Source organism: Eptatretus burgeri, chromosome 18 (genome assembly GCF_056783735.1).
Source record: "Eptatretus burgeri isolate ZD-2024b chromosome 18, Ebu_testis_v1, whole genome shotgun sequence".
In the NCBI taxonomy this organism is placed as follows: Eukaryota; Metazoa; Chordata; class Myxini; order Myxiniformes; family Myxinidae; genus Eptatretus; species Eptatretus burgeri.
The window spans coordinates 26,003,720-26,028,500 of record NC_140978.1 but is presented as its reverse complement, the minus strand read 5'-3'; the positions used below and the strand labels follow the sequence as shown (position 1 = coordinate 26,028,500).

The 24,781-nt window shown below is 47.9% G+C and overlaps 1 protein-coding gene across 3 annotated transcripts in view; it reads right to left on the bottom strand.

Annotated features, from left to right (window-relative positions):
* WDR82 (WD repeat domain 82) overlaps positions 1-24,781 on the bottom strand; it is a 98,574-nt gene that overhangs the window by 63,250 nt on the left and 10,543 nt on the right. The window contains exon 1 of one of the 3 annotated variants that reach the window (XM_085863506.1): positions 14,727-16,501. The exons of the other annotated variants lie outside the window; for them this stretch is intronic. Coding sequence (XP_085719632.1) covers positions 14,727-15,091 — 365 coding nt within the window. The 5' untranslated portion in view covers positions 15,092-16,501. Of the gene's footprint in view, positions 1-14,726; positions 16,502-24,781 lie in introns of those variants that run through there. 3 annotated transcript variants of the gene reach the window in all.

Genomic DNA, 24,781 nt, shown 5'->3' with positions numbered 1-24,781 from the left:
ATATACATATACATGTATATATATACATATACATATATATACATATACATGTATATATATACACATACATACGCAAATATATATATATATATATATATATATATATATATATATATATATATATATATATATACATATACATACATATACATACATACATACATACATATATATATATACATACATACATACATACATACATACATACATACATATATATATATACATACATACATACATACATACATATATATATATATATATATACAGGGTGTCCCCAAAAAAAATGTACTCACTCTTTAAATGATAATAAACTAGCGATACCCATGCACATGCACGGGATAGCAGCACAACATAGCTGGAAGCAGACGACAGTACACGGGGAATGACAAAAATACACATTGTGCAAAATGCAAGTGGTACTATGGAACGCCAAGACTTCCCAAACATTGTCGGCATGTCCGCTAAGTGCCACAGCAGTTTCATCGGGATTGTGTAACGGCGAGCCGAGTTTTTAGTGTGCAAGCTTGGTATTATAAAAGAGATGTGTTGTTTATTGACTTAGAAACAAGATGAATGGTTAAATGTATAAATGGATAAATGCATGTTTAGAAATGTTCAAACTGACGACCATCACGTTCCAAACACAGCAGATAACGTGGACCAATGGATTCAACAGCGTTACGAATCATTTCATTTGGAACTGCAAGACATTGTCTTTCAATTTCCTCTTTCAGCTCATCGACTGTTGCTGGTTTTGAGCCGTAAACCTTATCTTTGAGATATCCCCATAAAAAGAAGTCCATTGGAGTGAGGTCTGGGGAACGTGCAGGGAATTCAACACCACCTCTTCGCCCAATCCATCTGTTCGGAAAAGTTGCTAAGAGATAGGCCCTTACATCACGGTGGTAGTGGGGAGGTGCTCCATCTTGCTGAAAGTAAATATCTTCGTCACCAAATATCTCTTCGACACGTGGACCGACGGATTCCTGCAGCAAGTTTAGGTAAACATCCTCAGTGACAGTTTGGTCAAAAAAGAATGGCCGGAGGATGCCCAATGCTGATATCCCACATCACACAGTAACCCCTGGTAAATTTAAATGGTGTTTCATAGTAACATGCGGATTTTCAGGAGCCCAGTAGGTGCAATTGTGTCGGTTAATTGAGCCATTTAACTTGAAGCTGGCCTCATCGCTCCAAACAATTTGGATGGAAATGCTGCATCTTCTTCGCATTTGCCGAGGTACCACTCACAAAATTCAGCTCTCCGGTCAGGATAGTCTTCATTTAGAGCGTGGATTAATTTTGGAATGTAACTTTTCCAATTAATTTGCTTCAAAATGCGATGGGCGCTTGATTTTGGGATTCCTGTCTCACAAGCCATTTGTCGTACAGATTTCCGTGGGGATCGGTGGAGGGTTCCAGCAATTGATTTTCTTTTGCGGGGGTGGTTGATGACCGTGGTCTTCCTGAACGCTCCCTATGGACGTCATGCACAGTTCCATCTGTTTCAAACTTATCTCGGATGCGAGCAATGGTGTGTCGCGTTGGTGGATCTTTGTGAAAATGTCTTCTAAATTGTCTTTGCACTTCCACGATGTTTTCGTGCTTCCAGTAGCACTTTATGATAAATTTTCTTTCTTCAAAACCTATTCGTACTTCTGCCATTATTAGGGTCAATTTTATCTGAAAAAAAAATGAAAAATCCAATGAGTTATGAGGAGCCAAAATGTGAGTACATTTTTTTGGGACACCCTGCATATATTGTTACGAATTTGGGAATTCGATTGCACACAACATTCAAGTTCCTTTAGTCAGTTATGTAGATAAGTGCTTGTTCCCTCGATATCTCACCTTCCATTGTTTAATGGGCAGAAATCGATTAAGTGTGCTGCGATTCAATTGAATAGTTAGGGAGCAATCGTAACACAATGGAGATGCCCCTCCCCCTCTTCTGCGAAGAGGAAGAAGAGCCCTTCCGTCCCGTGATTCATGACGTCAACAACTCCCTCCCACCCGTGGTTGAGCGGGGGATGGAGCACGAGGGCATGAGTCACGCCAGGAGCGGGGGAGGGGGCCCGATAAGAATAAAGAAGAGATCCTCTGCTTTGTTCGGGTTGGCTTTCAGTGGAGCTTCGGCTTCTGCTTGGGGCTTTTAGTAAGCTTTTTGCTTCGGCTTGGCTTTTAGTGGAGCTTCGGCTTCTGCTTGGCTAGGTTTGAGGCTTTTTGGAGAGCTTTTTGGTTCGGCCTGGCTTTTCAGCAGGCCTTCACGTTCTGCTCGGCTCGGAGTTCTTGGTCCTGGCTTTGTTCATCGGAAGAGAGTTGAGCTGGTTGCTCTGCTGGCTCTTCTTGGTTCGTGGAGCTCTTTGTTCTCCGCTTGGTTCAGGGCTTGGTGCGACTCATCGGCCTCATCTTGGAGGTGGTTCTTCGAGATAGCGACGCATCGACAGGAAGGATCAGCACCTCGTCTGACCAGCACGTGTTCAGAAGTGCGAGAGGATTCGCTGGAGCTCGGGAAGGATCACGGCTCACAGCGATTGGATCCAGCTCGCTCTCGCTGGAGCCCGGGTCCGAACAGCTTGAAGACCATCCGGGACATATGCCAGACAGGAAATCCGAGCCGTATCCCTGGACATATCACGTGCTTTTGACACAGTCTGGCACCCTGCCCTACTCACCAAACTCTCTTCCCATGGTATTCAAGGCCATCTCCACTCATGGCTCGCAGACTTCCTCTCCTGTCGCAGTCAACGTGTGGCCCTAAATGGAGTTCTTTCATCCCCTCTTCCTGTGCAGGCTGGAGTTCCTCAAGGTAGCGTTCTGGGCCCTGTTCTTTTTCTGGTTTTCATCAATGATCTCTCGGACTCTCTGGAAAATCCTCTATTTCTCTTTGCCGATGACTCCACCCTCTGCCGTACCATCTGTCATCCCTCAGACCGGCAAGCAGCAGCTTCTTCGCTCACTGCAGATCTGGATAAAATCACAAACTGGTCCAACACGTGGAACATGTCTTTCAATCCACACAAATCTCACACTCTCACTATGTCTCTTCGAAAGGACCGTTTACAAAACCCCCCATCCACTTTCTCAACAATCCTCTGGAAGAAGTCTTTTCTTTCAAGCTTCTGGGTCTCACTATCTGCCATGACCTTTCCTGGGAAAGTCACATTTCCAACCTTGCCTCAAAAGCCAGTCGCCGACTGGGAATCCTCCGTCGTGCAAAGTCCTTCCTCGGCCCTCTTGAGCTCCTGACTACTTACAAAGCTTTTGTCCGTAGCCTGATGGAGTACTGCTCTCCCCTCTGGGCTGGTGCTCCTGCCTCCCACCTTTCTCGACTTCACGCTGTCGAAACCAGGGCTTTTAAGATCATTGGCATCTCCCGCAATGAAGCTGAGTCTTTGGGCCTCTCACTCAATCACCGCAGGTTGGTCGGTGGTCTTTCTGTCTTCTACCGACTCCTCTCCAGCCTTGCCCCCCTGCTCTCTGTGCGATTTGTCCCCACCACATTTCCACAGGGCGCTCAAGGCCCGCCAACAACCCCCTTCTGGTAAAACTACCAAAATCACGAATCACTGCTCATCTTCACTCTTTCATTCCTCTTTTTCCCGCCTTTGGAATAAACTTCCTCACTCTATTCTTTCCCATTCTTCCCTCCAGGCTTTCAAAACAGCTGTTCACCACCACCTCTTATCTTCCCCCATCCAAATCCTCGATCTTTTCTACCCCCGATAATCCACCCAAGCCCACTTCCTTCAATTCTCCTGCTTTCCTCCCTGAAAGTCCCTGTAATGTCCATCTTCTCCTCGCCATGTTCCCCGTCCCATCCCCATCCCTCTCCCTTCCACAGTTCACCTGTGTCTGTTCCCCAATGTTTTGTCCCTTCCACTCCCACCCCTCTTGTCTCATGCCTCCTTGCTGTGAGTTGTGTGTTAGCTCTCATACGAGCCTCGACCAAGGTATACAAAAAAAAAAAAAAAAAAAAAAAAAGACCACACGAGGTGGAGAGGTTCGTGATAGGTTCTGGGTTTCAGCTCATCTGTCCCTCCAAGCTGGAGTCCGTTATTAAAGGCATCAGCCACCATTTCTTGTGTGTGTGTGTGTGTGTGTGTGTGTGTGTGTGTGTGTGTGTGTGTGTGTGTGTGTGTGTGTGTGTGTGTGTGTGTGTGTGTGTGTGTGTGTGTGTGTGTGTGTGTGCGTGCGTGCGCGCGTGCGCCCGTGGGCCCGTCTAATAAGTAGGAAACTGTTAAGTGATTTGTGTGCTGTAAATGATTGCATTGCATTTCAGTTCTGCTCTTACTGAAAGAAAAGTGCTTCCCAAGTTCCCCATTATTATTAATAAATACCCCAATTGTTAAATGTTTTCAGCTCGTCGTGTCGATTCTTTCATCGAATGAGCATTTCGTGTGTTGGGAGTTAGAAAGCCGTTGGTTTGCCGTAAAAGGGGGACATTCGGACCGACGGTTCTCGGCGATTAAGCCGCTCGGAATCGCGCACGGGACAGGCTCACTTAAGCGGCTTGTTCCGTACGAGTTCCGCCGAGGGTGGAATACCCTGGTAGTTGGATCACGTGGGTATTTAGGTATATTGAAGATTGGCAATCGACCCTACCCCACGTGGTCTGTCCATTGGCGTATTTTGGTTCTTGCACAAGGACCCGTCGGCCTCGGAGTTATCCGGGCGGTGATCTATATTCCGGGCGATCGGTCGGGCCGACTCGACTTGCGGCTACGTCAGAGCGGTCGGTTCGCGGCCGACCCCCGGCACCGTAACGATATATATATATATATATATAGATATATATATATATAGATATATATATATATATATATATTATATATATATACATATATATACATATATATACATATATATACACATATATACACACATATTGTTGTGTGGCCGAGTTTCGGTAGTGAGCTCGACCGCGAGATGGAGCAGTCGAGTCAGCTCCATCGAACACCCAGAATTTATAGGTTGTCACCCCGGCTAACTCCGGAGCCGAGGGCTCCCTTATTGGACCGAAGATTACCAATAGGTCGACCGCGTGGGATAGGGTCGATTGCCAATTTCAATTTACCGAAATACCCACGTCGTCCAAACGACCGGGGAAAAAATCACCCTCGGCAGGATCTGCGCGATCCGGGCCGTTACAGAGCCGGATCCGAGCCATATCCCGAGCGGGGAGTACCAGAATCCTGCCGGGCCAATTGCACGATTTTGGCAGCAATGAGGCCTCCTGGTTCCCGGTCGCAGCGCGACAAACCAATGACAGAAAGGACAAGGACAAGCTGGGACATTCAACAATAGGGGTATTTATTTTACAATGGGGGGGAAGAGGGGAGCACGTAAGGGCAGAGTTATCACGACTAAGAAATGTGAATAATATACAACAAAAACACTTAACAGTTCTACTTACAGACGGGCCCACACACAGACGCACACCCAAAAAAGAAATGAACCCGCCAGGTCTTTATTCGGTTCTCCAGCCAAGGAGGATAGTTCAGCTGGGAGTCAGGACGGCTGGCTACCTGGCCGCGAGCGTGCGGCTGGTCGTCCACCCCTTACCGGAGCTCCGGTCGCCAAAAGACGGACCAGGGCAGCAGAATCCAGCGGAGGCGAGACGAGGAGATCTCCCCGGATGAAACTCGACCGCTCGCTGCAACGCGCCGGACGAGACACCCTCGAAGCGCGGGATGCAGTCCGCCGCAAACCCAGGCAGAGACGTGCACTCGAGCAGACTCGACGCAAAATCTCAACACTCTCGTCCCGATAACCACACTTTCTCTTCGGGAGGGAGGGCCTCTTCTCCTGGCCACTCGCCCACTGATTGGTCGGACCCACCGCGCGATTCCCTGGCCGTCTCCCATTCGACAGGCCCACAGTAGGTGGGGCAACTCCCACCCCCTTCTGGGCAGAGTCCCGATTGGAGGCGTTTGTGGCTCCACCCACCTGCTCACCTTTGGCCACGTGCGTAATGGCGATGGTGCCGAGTCAGAAACGGGGCGGGTGAGACACCCGCTCCTTGCCTATTGGCCAAAGAGGGACGCCATGCCGATGTTAGACTCCGCCCACGCGCGCGCTTGCTGTCGAATGCGCGAAGAATGCCACGAGCAGTGTTGTTGTGTGAGAGCGAAGATGGTGTTGTTGTAAAGGATGTTAAAAAAAATCCTATCTATAAAATGACCCACAGCGCATGTACACTTAATTCCCATTAGACACAGGGGATGGATTCCAACTATACACATATACTTAATGAAATAACTGAGCTACGGGGACTGCGGCTGTTGTGTGGGATGGGTTCCAGATTCGTACCAATATATATATATACACATATACACACATATACACATGTATGCATGTATGCATGTATGCATGTATGCATGTATGCATGTATGCATGTATGTATGTATGTATGTATGTATGTATGTATGTATGTATGTATGTATGTATGTATGTATGTATATATATATATATATATATATATATATATATATATATATATAGTTACGGAAATGGCCCTTATTGGATTGCTAAATATAGGATTAGCTCTCAGATCCTCCATTAAATGCATGTTTAGCAAGGTTGGTCGGTAAAATGGACGTTACATGTGTGTCGGGAGAGAAAGAGGCTGTTTTATTGTTTGTGCGGTGGTGGTGGAACAAGAACTCCCTCTTCTTCCTTCCCCATCCAGGACGAGGCCCCGCCCAGTCGGCTGAGAGGGGGTGGCCAAAAAGAGGAAGTGAAACTGAGGGGAGGAGTTTGTCGGCTTCACTGGGGGAGGCGTGCTCGGGGTCGAAGCGAGCGAACGAAAGAAAAACTGAAAAGAAAAGGGGTTCAGTTTTGTGAAAACAGTCGCTCTCGAGGAGTGCTCATGTGTTTCGAAGCGAGCGAACGAAAGAGAGGCTGCCTGCACGTCGAGTCTGCCTTTCTGGGCAGTGGGAGAGGTGGCCTGCACGTCGAGTCGGCGATCGACTCTTATGAGGAGGTGATTCTGCCGTGAGAAAAACGGCAGCCGGCTTTGAGAGGCGAGCATGGAAAAGGAAAGAAAAGGTGATTCTACTGAGAAATAAACTGAGAGGACGGAGTTGAGAAGTCGGGCTTCGAGGCGGGAAGGCAAGAGAGGAAATGACGGAGCCTCTGACGGTCCTTGTTCACCTCACGGCTCGACACGTTTGCCGATCCGCTTGCCAGAGCCCGGCACCTCGATTTGGTCCTTGTGTGGTGAACAGGCCAGGCCTGGATTTGTGTGCTGGACCTTGGGAGAGATCGGCTGAGGCCCATCGTTGATCTGGCGGTCTTGTGCTGTTGACCTTACGCGGGGTCAGAGCGCGCGGAGACCGCGTGCGGTGCAGAAAAGAAAGAGTACGGCGCCGCCATCTTACCATGCGGCGCGTTCAAGCTGGGGGCTCAAATCCGTGGACATCCGCTTGTTACGAGTGACATTCGTGCTTTTGACACTGTCCTCTCGTCCATGTAACATCACCAAGTACTCCGTCTTGTCTGCATGTCTGTCTGTCTTGTCATGCTGTCTGTCTGTCTTGTCTGCACGTTGTATAAGGCATATCTCGGAAGCGACCCCCTCGAAATCTGTAGTCCATAGTTCCCTAGTTAAGAACGTGTTAAAGATTGTTAATAAAAGCATTGTAGTGAATGTTTTGCTTGTGTCGTGTTCCCCGATAAATCTGGTTGGTTCGTATGAAGTTGCCGCTATGGATTAATTCATGTCGCGTCGAGGAGTGATCCGTTCGATTGGCATATAAAACCAAAATGGTTACAGACTGGCAGAAAACGCTCAGCATCTGACACAACCAGTCTGTAACCGGGGTTCGATTTCCCCAACTGGTAAGGTACAAGGATGACGTTGGTATTGCGATTGAAGACACGTGACGCGAGGCCTGCGCCGAGCCGGCCGGCGTTATAAACCCCGGAGACGGCGGTGGTCAGGGTGGCGCCAAGAGTCGGGCGAGAGTCCCACCACCCCGGATCCGCAACAATATATATATATATATATATATATATATATATATATATATATATATATATATATATATATATATATATATATATATATATAAATATCATTTCTGTTAACGTCTGCGTGTAATTTGACGTATCTCCTCCAAAACTGCTGGACGGATTGTCGCCACCTTCGGCATGCGGGTGCTCTGTGGTCTCATTAACAGCATGGGCTATGTGAGATCGCGCCAGACGGACAGGTTTGGGAATTGTGGGCGATTTTCTAATTTTTAAATTCGTTTGCATCGCGACGTGTGACGTCACCGCTGGGAGGCGTAATTCCGTCATGACATCGGTCATTCGCTGACGTCAATACGTCTATCGTAGACAGACCGTCACCGCCGAGAGGTGTAATGCCACTCCTCGAAAACAGCGTCTGCCATGTAAAACCCTCTTCTGCACATGCTGACCACCTCAGAAGGTGAATTTGACACAAAAAAATGCAACAAGAAACATTGTATTTAAAGTCAAGATTTATTAAAAAAAATATTATTTCTGTTAACATCTGCACGTATTTTGACGTTTCCCCTCCGAAACCACTGGCAGGAATGTGGCCATTTCCCATATACTGGGGTTTCTTAATGTGACGAAGACGATGCACTAAATTTCTAAGCTGGAATTGGATGACAACATGGCTTCAACAAGATTTTCAACCCATCGTCGGCCGCATTTATTCCCATTCGGTCGCCATCGCTGAACTGCTGTCCGGTAAGTGCTGCCGTCTATCCAAAAAATATGAACTCGAATAAGGGAGTACTCATTGAATCAAACACTGAACACAAACACAACTGATAATAAATAGTATGGCTCAGAACATCAGCAATGGTTGTCATGTTTTAAAAATCAGTGTGGAAGGAGGGGAACGATGAGCGCCAGAGCTCTGCCAACATGATGTACCCCGATTGGCTCTTTCCCGGACTGAACACGCCCTCTTAGACAGTCAATTTGTGTCTGAAATCCAATGTACATATTAAAAAAACCCGGAAATAAGTTGCAATAGGCCTACATCCAGATAACATCAGAGGTTATAATCTGAAGGTAGGGGGAACCAGGGAACGGGTATGAGGTCATCCCTTCATTGCCCGGATTCTCTTCTTTTCTTTGTTCTTCAAAAGCGCGGTGTACGCCAACAGATTCTGTACCTTGAATGCGTGTGTGTTAACTGTTCAAATTAAAGAGGTGTTCGATTGTCGGATGCACCCAAACAACTGCCGTTCATTACATTAATTGTCAATATCAACCGCCATCGTTACCTGTGTTGTGTCTTGCGTGTGTGGTCTTCAAATTAAAGTGTCCAAGCGGTGTTCGATCGTCGGATGTGCGCCAAAAAGTGCCATTCATTGAAATTTGCATTCTGATTCTCGGTCACCCTCCACTGCTCCCGTTCAGTCTCGGGCTAGGCCTATATCATGTTAAACTTGCCCCATCAGACGCCAACCTTCCAGTCACACTGCAGAGGATGCAATTTCCAATCAGACTCACATACTCGATGACCATAAACAAATCCCAGGGCCAAACATTTGACAAACTCAGAATATACCTCCCAGCCCTTGTGTTCTCCAATGGCCAACTATATGTTGCATTTTCACGTGCAAGAGGTTACTCCTATATATCTATCAAAGTGGACAATAATTCCTTACAAGGACTATTCAGCAACAAGACACTCACCCGAAATGTCATCTATAGGGAGACCCTTTAGAAAATTATGGACAGGTAACCATAGTGCATCACATCCCTAATGACACCCTCCCCAGCTTCCCATAACATCAACTATTATACCTCATCCACCTTTTGCCACACATTCAACTCCATGCGGTGCATGGGTATATGCTAGTATATATATATATATATATATATATATATATATATATATATATATATATATATATATATATATATATATATATATATATATATATATATACATTTGCGGATCCGGGGTGGCGGGATTCTCACCCGGTCCGAGGCGCCACCCTCAAAACCACCGTCTCCGGGGTTTATAACGCCAGCCGGCTCAGCACAGGCCTCGGGTCACGCGTCTTCAATCGCGATACCAACGTAATCCTTGTACCTTTCCAGTTGGGGAAATAGAACCCCTGGTTACAGACTGGTTGTGTCAGATGGTGAGCGTTTTCTGCCAGTCTGTAACCATTTTGGTTTTATATGCCAATCGAACGGATCGTTCCTCGACGCGACACAAATTAATCCATAGCGGCAACTTCATACGAATTAACCAGATGTATTGGGGAACATTGAGGATCACAACACAAGCAAAATTCATGACAATGGTTTTATTAACAATACTCAAACCGTTCTTAACGAGGGAACCACGTCTACAGGTTTCGAGGGGGTCGCGACCGAAATATGCCTTATACAACACGTGCAGACAAAGACAAACAGCATGCATGCAAGACAAGACAGAGTACTTGGTGATGGCTCATGGATGAGAGGAAAGTGTCAAGAAGCACGAATGTCGCTCGTAACAAGTGGATGTCCACGGATTCGAACTCCCAGCTCGAACCATGCTGCGTGGCAAAATGGCGCTTGTCTTTTTGTCGCAGACCTCACGCACGCGGTCTCCGCGCGCTCTGGCCCCACGCAATGTCGACGGCACAAGTCCGCCAGATCAACGATGGGCCTCAGCCGATCTCTTTCCAGGGTTCAGCATACAAATCTAGGCCTGGCCCGTTCCTCAGACAAAGCCCAAATTGAGGTGCCGAGCCCCGCAGGCGGATCGACGTGTCCAGCCGTGAAGTGAATAAGGACCGTCAGAGGCTCCGGCGTCTCCTCTCCTGCCTTCTCGCTTCGAATCCCGACTTCTGCTTCATCCTCTCAGTTCCTCTCTCTGTCGAATCACCTTTTCTTTCTCGGCTGATGGCAGACTCGACCCTCAGGTTCAGCGTTCTCTCCCGGCCGATTCACCACTGCCTTTTCTTTCCTTAGAGTCGATTGCCGATTCGACGTGCAGGCCGCCTCTCAAAGCCGGCTGCCGTCCCTCTCACGGCAGAATCCTCGACGTGCAGGTCGGTTCAGCGTCTCTCCTGGCAGATCCAACACTGTGCCTTCTTTGTTCGCTCGCTTCGAAGTGACTCCGAGCACGCCTCGAGAACCCGACTGTTCTTCACATGCAATACTCTTTTATGAAGCCTTCTTTTCTCTCGCTTCGAAGCCACTCCGAGCACGCCTCGAAAACCTGACTGTTTTCCACACACAATCCTCTTTCTCCCCTTCGTTTCTCTCTCGTTTTTGCTCGCTTCAACACATGAGGACGCCTTCTCTCTGCGACTGAACAAAAACCCTCCCCTTCGTGTCACTTCCTCCCTCTCGCCACAGACACTCTCCAGGCCACACCCCCTCAGCCGACTGGGCGGGGCCTATCGTCCGTAGAGGGGAGGAAAAAGAGGGGGCCCTTGTTCCACCACCACCGCTCAGACAACAAAGCAGCCTTTTACACCTCCCGACACACATATAACGTCCTTTTTACCAAACAACCTATCTATACATGCATTTAATGGGGGATCTGAGCTAATCCTATATTTAGTAGTCCAATAAGGGCCATTTCTGTAACACTACCCCCACCTTTCTCCCGAGGTTCTCCCGAGCCTCCATCTGGGGCAGCCCACGGCAATGGCCCTGTCTAACATACAGCACAGATCTCCCATTTGCTCTAACCCACAACATGGGAAGCACTTAACTCCAAAAATCGGTATCACAGTAAGATTGGCATGTCCCTCTCCTAGTGTGTCGGGTCACCTATCGAACAAACAAATTCACACTCTATGCACACTGCTTAACATTCTAATTATGGATTTGAACGGGGGGGGGGGGGCATTCAATTTTACTTTTTACACCACATTTGCATTGGAGCAGAACCTTCAAAGGTTCAAAGTTCTTTCACGTGTTCGCTCCTTCATGCCCCCCTCCCGGCAGTATTGTCCATTCACCCCTGAGGGTTTCCTCACTTCATGGCCTTATTGGCCTCTCACCAGGTGAGTTCAGTCGGCCCAGTGGCCTAATCTCACAAAGAGTTCTCCGGCCCACTGATCCCACAAAATGGCATGAATCTTCAGCCGCAACGGCCCACAAAAGCACTTTGGCCTCAATGGCCCACAAAAATGCTTCAGCCCATATGGCCTACTCACAAGCAGCAGCAAGCAACAAGGCCTGCATTGGACAACAGGTGACACAGCAATGGTGGCACGGTGATATCGATGGTAAACAAATGCAGTTCGGAGGCATTCTTGAGGATGCAAATGGGTGTGGTGACCTCGGACCACGTGAGATGGAGTGTACCCTTAACCTTCCTTGCCTGACTTGTTTCGGTTAAGTTCTCTTTTTTTTTTCCCCTTCCTCTTTTTTTTTTTCTCTTTACAGACAGGATGGTGTGTTTCTTACTCAACTGTTATCTTCGTGGATGTGTGCTCATGACATACTGGTGGCCTCTCTGGCACTTGGAGAGGGTGACCAAGCCTGGCCCTTGCTAACAATTTCTCCCATCAACACTACTCGTACCAGGTGTCACACATGAATGGTGCGGAGGAGAGTCCATCGAACCTAACCATTTACTTTTAGTACTAGACAATGCAACAAACCCTGCTTTGGCTAGAATGATCCGAACAACCCATTTTTCCCGACCTGGCACACTGTTCCATTCTATTAAACCTGGGCAAGGCCCTTCTTTGTCTTTTTACATTTGGTGGTGCCAGGCATAACTCGCTGGCTGGGGAGTGTGACTACTACTAGGCCTCTTTGCCTGCTTACAATCAGGGGTGGAGGACACCCAGTGACCTCGGGGTTCACCTGAGCATGCTTCTGGCACTCCTAAGGGGTGGCTCTCTCTAGTCCCCATACTGTGCTCTCATAGCACCTACACTGTGCTCTCATAGCACCTACACTGTGCTCTCATAGCACTAAAACCTACCGTGCTCTCCTGGTACTGAACCTACCGTGCTCTCCTGGCATTGAACCCTACGGTGGTCTCCTGGCACCTCTGACAGCCTTCACCTGCCAGGAACCCCCAAAGCCCTGCTGCCCTGTTTCCCGACTCACCAATTTCCCATACCATGTCACACTACCAACCAGTATCCCCATACCTTAGCCTGCACCTACCCCTCGCAGTCTGCCTGCACAATGGAACAGCAGCCAGAATCCATGTCAAATCCTCTAAGTCCCCCTAACCTACACTAACTTGGTTAAGAGACTCCTACCAACAGGGTACGTTGTTCGCACTCACTCTCCTCATTTGCACAATCACGCCATTCACCCAAACACTTTAGTAAATTCATTCCAGTGCCGCACACCCAGTCCACAACACCATCCAACACCTTTCACGTTTATGTGAAAACAAAAACACACCAGTCCCTCGGATCCCACTTGGTCATCAAATTTAACTGGTACACTTTGTCATCAAACCCCAATAAATTTGTCTCTACGTCCGTCGTCGGCTGGCCTCCTCCATACTGCCCTAATCGTTTATTTCCAACAATTTAAACGAAACATCAAAATCTCTTCACCAGCCCCATGGAACCTCTGCATGGTTCCAACCAGGCATTTCAGTCTTCCCTCAAACAAGCCACTCTTGTCATCCACTTGTTTCAGGTGCGTTTAACGCTCTGCCTGTAATGTCTCCACCGCTTTTTCCAATTATCTCACAAATCCACCCATGCCACTCTTATGCCTTCTGTCATCTCTCAATCTTGCAATCACTTTCGGTACAATTTCCAATCAAAATTTCTTACATCCCCACATGGCCTGCCTCCTTGGCTCATTGGAAGGGGAGTGAGGGAACAAATCCCTCATTACCCATTACATGAGCCCGCCGCCTTTCCGCCACGGCTCAAGCCTCAATGGGGGCTGTGATCTACCCCCTCCTTTTCTCCAGGGTTCGCGGAAGTCAGGTAAAGCCCAATCGATGGAACGGCCTCCCCCTCTTCTTCAGGGTTCAGGGAAATCAGGTAAACCCCAATCGGTGGAATGGCCTCCCCCTCTTCTCCAGGGTTCACGGAAATCAGGTAAACCCCAATCTGTGGAATGACCTCCCCCTCTTCTCCATAACTCCCTGAAGACAGATAATCCCCCATTCAGCTCGCCAAACCACTCGTGTGCTCAGAAAGGTCAGAAGACCAAGTGACACATGCCAGTGCCGCCTGCTACTAATCTGCACTCCACTCCAAAGTTCCTGTGAGGCTGATAGAGAAATTTAAATCCAATTTCTAAAGCCTGCTCCTCGATGCAGCACCTCCAACTCTGTGAGAACCCATGCGGAGTTGTCCATTATGGTTTCCGTCCCCTGGCTCAAGTTCTGTCCTGGTGGCATTTCTATTTCCCTTGCACCTCAAACCTATTTCCTTTGTCACCACTCATTCCATACTCAGGACTCCCACAAACAGCAGGCTGCACACATTCCAAGGTTATGTGTTGACCCTCCACACATTCAACCTTGCCTGTGTACTGACCAACTGCCTCGCACTCCAGGGCTACATTCTCGACCGCCAGGTGAGTACCCACACACACTTCGGCCTCGGCAGCACATACCGGTGCTGTAGTCTGGACTGTGGGCTCACAGCATTCGTTCACAGGCACTCCACACACACCTTCAGGGGGTCACGCATACGTGCACCCCATGGGACAGAGTCTCTTCGTTAATATAAAATTCAATTTCTACCTTAAGCTCATCGTCCGCACCATGTATGCATGTACCCACGTACCTGCTTCGTTCCAGGGTCACCTCTGTCCAGTCGCTTCTCTCCAGCAGGTTGCTCATCATCGGTTTGCCATACTCCTCTGGGGTTATCAGCTCCACATGCTGGACCTGCTCAAAATGTATCTCACTCGTCAACAACCCCGCATGCTCCCTCAATGTCTCAATCACCAGGGTTTGCTCTAATTGTGGTGTCATCCGACGAGTGATGTCAATCAAGTCCCACACCACTAACATTACTCCCTGTGGTGATGTCACACATCCCATATTATTGTGCTGTTCCACTTCATGGCTCCATTTTCTTTTCCACTTGAGTCGTTCTTCCTCTCCGAGCCTTTTGAGTTGTTCGTTATCTTTCCGGAGTTTTTCCATCTCCGTGGACTCCAACTTTGCTCTCTCCTCGAGTTGGTCAGTTTCAAATTCGTTTTCTTTTTGTTTCCTATCCCACGTCTCTCATGATCTTCATTCTCCAATCTCATCGTTTCCTTCAATTGGCTGATTTCCTTTTCCTGTTTCATTCCTTGTTCTTTTTGTTTCTTAACCCACTGTCTCTCTTGTTCCTCATTCTCCAATCTCGTCATTTCCTTCAATTGGCTGATTTCCCTTTCCTGTTTCATTCGTTGTTCTTTTTGTTTATTATCCACTGTCTCTCTTGTTCTTCCTTCTCCAATCTCGTAGTTTCCTTCAATTGGCTGATTTCCCTTTCCTGCTTCATTCCTTGTTCTTTTTGTTCCTTATCCCACTGTCTCTCTTGTTCCTCATTCTCCAATCTCGTTGTTTCCTTCATTTTATTGATCTCCTTTTCCTGTTTCATTCGTTGTTCTTTCACTACTCTTTCTTGCATCTCATTCTTTCGTCTTGCTTTGGCTTCTCGCTGTTCAATCTGTACAGTGCGGTTCCTCAACGTTTCGTTCTCCGTTCTCATTCTTTCCTCTCTTAACATCCTCAACTCGTTTTGTAATTCCGTCTCTTTGTTTTGATGTTTCCGTAACTCAGAAGTTTTTTTTCCATAATTCCTCTCTTGCCTCCTCACCTCTTTTGCATGCTTCCTCCCTCATTTCATCCATTCTCTTCCTCATCTCCGCACCTCTTTTGCATACTTCCTTCCCCAATTCATCCCTTTTCTTGCTGTATTCCTTTAGGTGTTCCTGACATTCCTTTTCTATTTCTATCTTCCCTTCCAGGCTTTCTCTTTCCTGATCTTATCTCTTCCTTCAGTAGTTCCAATTCCCGTCTTTCCTTTTCCAGCTTTGTTTTCCATTCTTCTTCCAAGCTCTTCCTATCCTGGGAGTTACTAATTTGCTCCTCCTCTATTCTTTTGTTCAGTTTGCTCTTCTCTTGTTCTAACTTATGGGTACTCCCCTCTACTTTCCTCATTTCTCCCTAAAGTTCTTTGAACTTTTATCTGTTCTGGGCTTTCTCTTATCTGATTGCCTGATCTTACCTCTTCCTTCAGTTGTTTCAATTCCAAATCGTGTTTCCGTTTTTCCTTTTCCCGTTTCGTTTTCCATTCTTCTTCCAAGCTCTTCCTATCCCGAGAGTTACTAATTTGCTAATCCTCTTTTCTTTTATTCAGTTCTCTCGCCTTTTGTACCAAAAACCCACGAAACCAATCTACTTTTGTCGTTTCTCCATGTAGTTCCTCGACTGTGCTGGTTAAGTCCTCTTCCAGCTCCCGAATTTGTTCCTGTGCATCGGCCAATTGTTGCGATTCCTTGTGCACATACAGTCAACCCCCGCTTCATCGCGGTTCACCAATCGCGCCCCCGGTTCATCACGGGTTTTCCCTTGGAACGTAACTAATTTTTTCTGCAGATTCCCCCGGTACATCGTGGTAATAATATATAAAATAAAAAATATTTAAGCAATAAATTATAACGCGTGGTGCTCGACCAGTCACACAACGCACGAGACAAAGTTTCACTTGTGAACGTCGAATATTTTCTGCGTTTTTTTCCCCAAGCCCCACGATGCCGCCCAAACGCCCTGCACCTTCTAAGGCTTCTGGCAAGGAACCGAAGCGCCAGAGGAAGGTCCTGGGATGCTCCAGGAGAAGGTTAAGGTGAAGGAGCTCAATTTCTGCTTCGGGAAGGAAAAAGATTTGCCGCCGTTGGACGAGCACTGCTCATACCCAGCACCTCAAAACCGACCAGACCAGACCAGTCGATCTCTGGCACCTCAAACCCAATCACTGCCAAACCGAGCAGACCAGACTAGTCGATTTTTTTGGTGAGGCGTCCATTCATCGCGGATTTTCACTTAGCGCGGGGAGGTTTGGAACGTAACCCCCGCGAAAAACGGGGGATTACTGTAATCCTCATGAACCCAGTCTGCGTTGGCTGTCCTTTTCCAGCCCCCAAATTCGTTCCTGTGCATCGGCCAATTGTTGTGACTCCTTGTGCACACAATCCTCCTGAACCTCGTCTGCGCGCTGCTGTGCCTCGTCCAATTCAATCTGCAATTCCTCTATATAGTTTTCACCACACCTCCACTGCCCCAAGGCATCCGACAATCGTGCGTGAAGCTCATGAATGTACGCGTCGTCGCCCTGCTTCGTTTGCCCCGGCGTACACCGTGTCCACGTGGCCTGAACCGGGAGGCGGGAGCGTTTCCTTCGTGACTTGCGGCTCGTTGCGCTATAATAAGCCCACTCCCGCTTCGTGTCGCGCCGAGATGGAGCCGCGCCGCCATTTTGCGACTATTTTCTTTATAATTTGCAAGATTTTCCTCCGATCCGTTCAAGCATAAAATCAAATCAAATTTGGACCGTTTTTTTTTTTTGCAACCAATGTCCGGGGTGCAAAATGCACCACTGGTCCAAATATCCCGCTCCCGACTACCAATTGTTAACACAATTGGTGTTCTGCAAATTTACGGAGGTGGAAGCGGATAGTTCGTCATCCCACTCCTCACACCAAATGTTAACGGTTCGGGGACGGAGGAATTTGAGCGGTGGCGGGATTCGAGCTGTGTCGGCAATCACAGTCCTCAGCAGTTTTTTTTTCTTTTTAAACGAATCGGGCGAATTTATTGGCGCGACACGAAGTGATTCAAGGTGCAACTTCATACCCGATTCAATCGGATTTTTTCTCTGGGGCACATCGGGGACACACAACACAAGCAAAATTCACGACAATGGTTTTACAAACAATCCTCAACTCGTTCTTAACTTGGGAACCACGGTCTACAGGTTGTGAGGGGGGTCGCAACCGAAATATGCCTTATACAACACGGGCAGACAAAGACAAACAGCATGCATGCAAGACAAGACAGAGTACTTGGTGATGGCTCATGGACGAGAGGAAAGTGTCAAGAAGCACAAATGTCGCTCGTAACAAGCGGATGTCCACGGATTCGAACTCCCAGTACAGCTCGAAAAACGCCACGTGGCAAAATGGTGCTTGCCCTTTTGTCGCAGACCTCACACACGTGGACTCCACGCGCTCTGGCCCAGCACAATGTCGACAGCACAAGTCCGCCAGATCAACGATGAGCCTCAGCCGATCTCTCTCCAGGGTTCAGCATACAAATCCAGGCCTGTCCCGTTCCTGAGACAAGGCCCAAATCGAGGTGCCGAGCCGCGCAGGCGGATCGACAATGTGTCCAGCCGTGAGGTGAATAAGGACCGTCAGAGGCTCCGGCGTCTCCTCTCCTGCCTTCACGCCTCGAAGCCCGACTTCCGCTTCGTCCTCTCAGTTCCTCTCTCTGTCGAATCACCCTTTCTTTCTCGGCCGATGGCAGACTCGATCCTCAGGTTCAGCGTTCGCTCCCGGCCGATTCACCACTGCCTTTTCTTTCCTTAGAGTCGATCGCCGATTCGACGTGCAGGCTGCCTCTCAAAGCCGGCTGCCGTCCCTCTCACAGCAGAATCCTCGACATGCAGGTCGGTTCAGCGTCTCTCCCGGCAGATCCAACACTGTGCCTCTTTCGTTCGCTAACTTCGAAGCCACTCCGAGCATGCCTCGAGAACCCGACTGTTCTTCACACACAATCCTCTTTCTCCCCTTCGTTTTTCTCTCGTTTTTACTCGTTTCGACACACGAGGACGCCTTCTCTCTGCGACTGAACAAAAACCCTCCCCTTCGTGTCACTTCCTCCCTCTCGCCACAGACTCTCTGCAGGCCATACCCCCTCAGCCAACTGGGCAGGGCCTATCGTCCGTAGAGGGGAGGAAGAAGAGGGTGCTCTTGTTCCACCACCACCGCTCAGACAACAAAACAGCCTTTTACATCTCCCGACACACATATAACGTCCTTTTTACCAAACAACCTATCTATACATGCATTTAATGGGGGGATCTGAGCTAATCCTATATTCAGTAGTCCAATAAGGGCCATTTCCATAACAATATATATATATATATATATATATATATATATATATATATATATTGTTGCTGATTCGCGCCCGCCGGCGTGCGGACGGCCACGTAACTCGAATCGCGGCACGTCGCCCACCGGACGGACAATCCAGTCGTGACCCTCTCGGACTAACGCCGGGAACCAGTCACGGGTGGACCTTTCGTTCTCACCGCGATCGTGCCAATCGGCCCCCGCGTGGGATAGGGTTGCTCGCCAAATTCGACCTACCTAAGTACCCACACGGAGGGTAGACCGGGCGATCGCACCTCGCCGCAGGTCGACTTCGGACACGGGCCACTTAAGCGACCCGTTCCGTACTATCGGGATAACCGAGCGGTGTTATTCGTCGGCCTCGACGGTTCGATTAATTTTCGGGCGTCTTTGCCCACGACCAACCCTTTACGTGAAGCAAGATGGGGATTCAATGAAAGAAATGACGAAGCGAAGCGGGAAAACAGTTCAACAATAAGCACATTTATTTCGCGCTGAACGGAAAGCACACATATACAATTCCACCAAAAGCACATGTAAAAGAAGAAGACAATGCAATATTACACAAAAAGCAAATGCAACAATGCAGATCTATCCGACTACCGGGCACTCGGCAACACTTATACAATTTTACTTCACAGACGGCGCCGACAACACATATTCCCAAAGCAAAAGAAAAGAGAACCACCCTCCAGGATGAGGGGGGTAGGCGGGCCTGGGGCCGAGACCGTGTCGGGCCTACCCGTCTGATGATGAGACGCGAAGTGGCGGTGGTGCCTCAACTCCGCGGGCCTCGCGGACAGTGTCTGGTAGGGGGTGGGAAGGGGGCCCCATTTTGTCGCACTATCTCAGCGCGGGGGGAAACAGGAGGGGGTTGCTGATGCTCGGGGAAAGGAGGATTTCACAAAATCTCGGGTCCCGCGACGAGCGTCTCCACCACGACCTCGGTCGCGCCGCCGGCCTCTCCCTCCGCAGTTCCCCGAATCCGACGCGAGCACCCCCTCAACCGCCTTCGCCGCCTCTCCACAGCTTCGTCCGATCGCCCTCTCCGTCTCCTCTCTTGACCCGTCCCAACTCTTCACTGGCTCCGCGAACTCCCAACTGCGAACTCTTTCTCTGCGAACTGCCAACTGCGAACTGCCCTCTTCTGACGAACGCAGTCGTTTTTGTAAGCCCCGTGGCTTCGCTCTTTTACCCTTGACCCTCTGCCTCCGACCCTTCACCTCTCTTGCTGGCTCCCCATTGGCCCGAGGAAAAGTGGGCGTGAATGCTTTTTGATCCATGAATTTGCATATAGCGACCGCCCTCCAACGCCCTGGAGGCGGGGCCAAATCGCCCCTCGCTCACCGATTGGACGGAACAAAAGTGGGCGTGAGTCGTTTTTGATCCGTTTTTCTGCGGAAAGTCCGTGATGTTTTTGAACACGCTGCTCGGTGCGCGCCCCGCACGAGTCCAGCATCGGTACCCACGAGTGGCGCGAGATGACGGTGATGCGATGGTGGCGAGTTGTGACGGTAAAGGTCGTGGCGGTTGTGGTGAAGCGGCGTTGTGGTTGGTGGTTGTTGTGATGGCCGCATTGTGGTTGGTGGTTGTTGTGTGATGGCTGTTGAGGCGTGGTTGGTGGTGGTAATAATGGCGGCTGGTCCAAAATAAAGATAGTAAAAGAAAAACGGCTATCCTGAAGAGTCGCAGCCCGCATGAATGACATTTATTCCCTCTAGACAACGGGTTTGGGCCTAACTACACATATACTTACAGAGATATCTCACCTAAGGGACCTGAATGGTGGTTTGCGAATTTGGTCAACCACAACAATATATATATATATATATATATATATATATATATCTATATATCTATCTATATATATATATATATATATATATATATATATATATATATATATATATATATATATATATATATATATATATATATATATCTATCTATATATATATATATATATATATATATATATATATATATATATATATATATATATATATATATATATATATATATATATATATATATATATATCTATATATATATATATATATATATATATATATATATATATATATATATATACTATATACTATATACTATATACTATATACTATATACTATATACTATATACTATATACATATATATATATATATATATATATATATATACATATACATATATACACACACACGAGGTGTGTTCAAAAAGTATTCAACCTTAATTTTTTGTGCGTAAACAAATAAAGCTCGGGAGGCGTGGTTTGGTGCAAGTATGTAGGCGATCCTAATCCGTATGCGTGAATATTTTCCCGCCTCCAGAAGCTGTCAGTCGCCGACAGACCGCCGAGGAGTGAGGAAGTGTAAGTGAGCGCCATCGGATTTTCGTTTTTGACAAAATGACAGAAAAACTTGAACAACGCTACTGCATCAAATTTTGTGTAAAGCTTGGCGATTCCCAAGTGGAAACGATCCGCAAGATTCAACAGGCCTTCGGGAACAAAGCAATGGGCACCACACAGATAAAAGAGTGGTACAACCGCTTCAAAGATGGTCGCACATCAGTGGAAAGTGAAGCACGTTCTGGTAGGCCCTCAACATCCCGAAATGAGATAGTCATTGACCAAGTGAGGACCCTGCTGATGCAGGATTGTCGAATCACGATCAGAGAACTTGCAGACGAGACGGGCGTCAGCATTGGATCAGTTCATTCCATTGTGACTGAGGATTTGGGCTGAAGGAGAATCTCAGCGAAGTTCGTGCCAAAGCTGCTAACGATCGAGCAGAAGCAACTCCGTTTGGAGATCGCACAGGACATGCTGGAGACCGTGAACAGTGACCCCAACTTCTTCAACACAGTGATCACTGGCGATGAGACCACAGTGATCCGTCATTTTGTCAAAAACGAAAATCCGACGGCGCTCACTTACACTTCCTCACTCATTGGCGGTCTATCGGCGACTGACAGCTTCTGCAGGCGGGAAAATATTCACGCATACGGATTAGGATCACCTACATTCGTGCACCAAACCGCGCCTCCCTCGCTTCATTTGTTTACACACGAAAAATTAAGGTTGGATACTTTTTGAACACACCTAGTGTGTGTATGTATGTATATGTATGTGTGTGTATATATATACACACACACACACACACACACACACACACACACACACACACACACACACACACACACACACACACACACACACACACACACACATACACACACACCTGGTGTTGGCGCAGTGGTTAGGGCAGCGGCTTGGGATCCAAAAGGTCCCGAGTTCAAGCCCCGTTGGGCCACTGAATTAATACACCAGGGGGTTGACAGCCTGTCATCCTTCCGAGGTACCAAAATGAGTACCTCGGTGTACCAGATGTACCAGAATGAGTACCAGAATGAGTACTGGGCCGGTGTATACCCTGGTTAAAATAGGTGTACCATATCCCTGTGTCGTAAGAGGCGACCAGGGTTGCGTCAGGAAGGGCATCTGGCGTAAAACCTGTGCCAAATCAGTATGCAGATCACATGGATGATCCGCGGTGGCGACCCCTCACGGGAGCAGCCGAAAGAAGATGTGTGTGTGTGTGTGTGTGTGTGTGTGTGTGTGTGTGTGTGTGTGTGTGTGTGTGTGTGTGTGTGTGTGTGTGTGTGTATATATATATATATATATATGTATATATATATATATATATATATATATATATATATATATATATATATATATATATATATATATATATATATATATATATTGTTACGGCTGTGGAAATTCGCATTACACCATGAAGGGCCCGTAGGTGAGATATCTCTAAGTGCATGTGTAGTTAGCCCCAAAGCCGTTGTATAGAGGGAATTTATGTGATTTATCAAGGCTGCGACGCTTTGAGATTATTTTGAATAATAAGAATTCAAAATAATTTTGAATTCTTTATTTTGAACCAACCATGCTCCAACCCTCAGATAACAACAACAACAACGCCAACAGGCACAACCTTTACCTTCCCAACTCAATCCCGCAAACATCGCATCACCACCATTCCCAAACGGCACAATAACCATCAAACCACCACCGCAAACCCTCCACCACCTTCACCTCTCTCCTTCTATGGCCATTCCCGCACCACCTGTGAACACTGAGCGTCGGGCTGTCTCGGGCCGGTTCGGCGATTGGTGCCGAACGCACCGAGCCGCGAGCGCAAATAGCGGCCTTTCCGAGGGAGAATTCGGATCAAGAACGCTACACGCCCACTTTTCCTCCATCCATTTAGCTAGCGCGGGGCGCCTTGGCCCCGCCTCCAGGCGCGTCTGTGTGAAATCAATATATGCAAATTCTAGGATCAGGGGAGATTCACGCCCCCTTTCCTCTGACCAATGGGCGAGCGTGGCTCCGCCCCCGAGGTCATCCTTATCCGGATATTTGCATATTAGCTGCTCCTGCCAGCCTATAAGAAGGCGAGCGCAGGGCGAATTAAGTCAGTCGAGTCGGGTGGCGAATTCATCGGTGTGGCAAAGAGTTGGGTTCTGGAGTCGGCTGAGAAGAGTTGCGGGAAGAGGCAAAGGTCACGTGCACAATTGGCCTGCAGGCCTGTCTGCCCCCTTGTCTATGAGGGTGGCTTCTTTCCTTTGCTTTTGAGTAAATGTGTGTTGGCGCCGTCTGTAAAGTAGAACTGTATAAGTGTTGCCGTGTGTGCGCGTAGTCGGTAGTAACTCTGCGTCGTTGTTGCTTTTGTTTTGGTTGCTATATGTGCATTTTGACTGTTTGGCTGTATATATATGTGCTTTCCGTGTTCCAGGAAATAAATGTGCATTGTGTGAACTGTTTTCCCGTTTCGCTTCGTCTTTTCTTTATTGACCCTCCATCCTGCTTCAGGTAAAGGGTTCGTAGTGGGTGCAAAATACCCGGGAAATAATCTGAACCGTCGAGGTTGACGATAACACCGCTCGGTTATCCAGTTAGTATGGAACGAGCCGCCCAAGCGGCTCATGTCCGGAGTCGACCTGCGGCGAGGTACGATCGCCTGGTTTACCATCCGTGTGGGTACTCAGGTAGGTCGAGTTTGGCGAACAACCCTATCCTACGTGGGTGGCCGATTGGCACGATTGTGGTGAGGTCGAAAGGCCCACCCGTGACTGGTTCCGGGCGATAGTTCCCAGAGGGTCACGACTGAATTGTCCGTCCGGTGGGCGACGCGGTCGCGATTCGAGTGACGTGGCCGTCCGCGCGCCGGCGGGCGCGAATTCGCAACAATATTACATACATATATATATATATATATATATATATATATATATATATATATATATATATATATATATATATATATATATATATATATATATATATATATATATACATATATATATATATTGTTGTGGTTACCAAATTCGCAAACCACCATTCAGGTCCCTTAGGTGAGGTATCTCGGTAAGTGCATGTGTAGTTAGGCCCAAACCCGTTGTCTCGTGGGAATAAATGTTATTCATGCGTGCTGCGACTCTTCAGGATAGCCGTTTTTCTTTTACTATCTTTATTTTGGACCAACCGCCATGATTACCATCACAACCACAACAACAACCACCAACCACAACGCCGCTTCACCACAACCGCCACGACCTTTACCGTCACAACTCGCCACCATCGCATCACCGTCATCTCGCGCCACTCATGGGCACCGATGCTGGACTCATGCAGAACG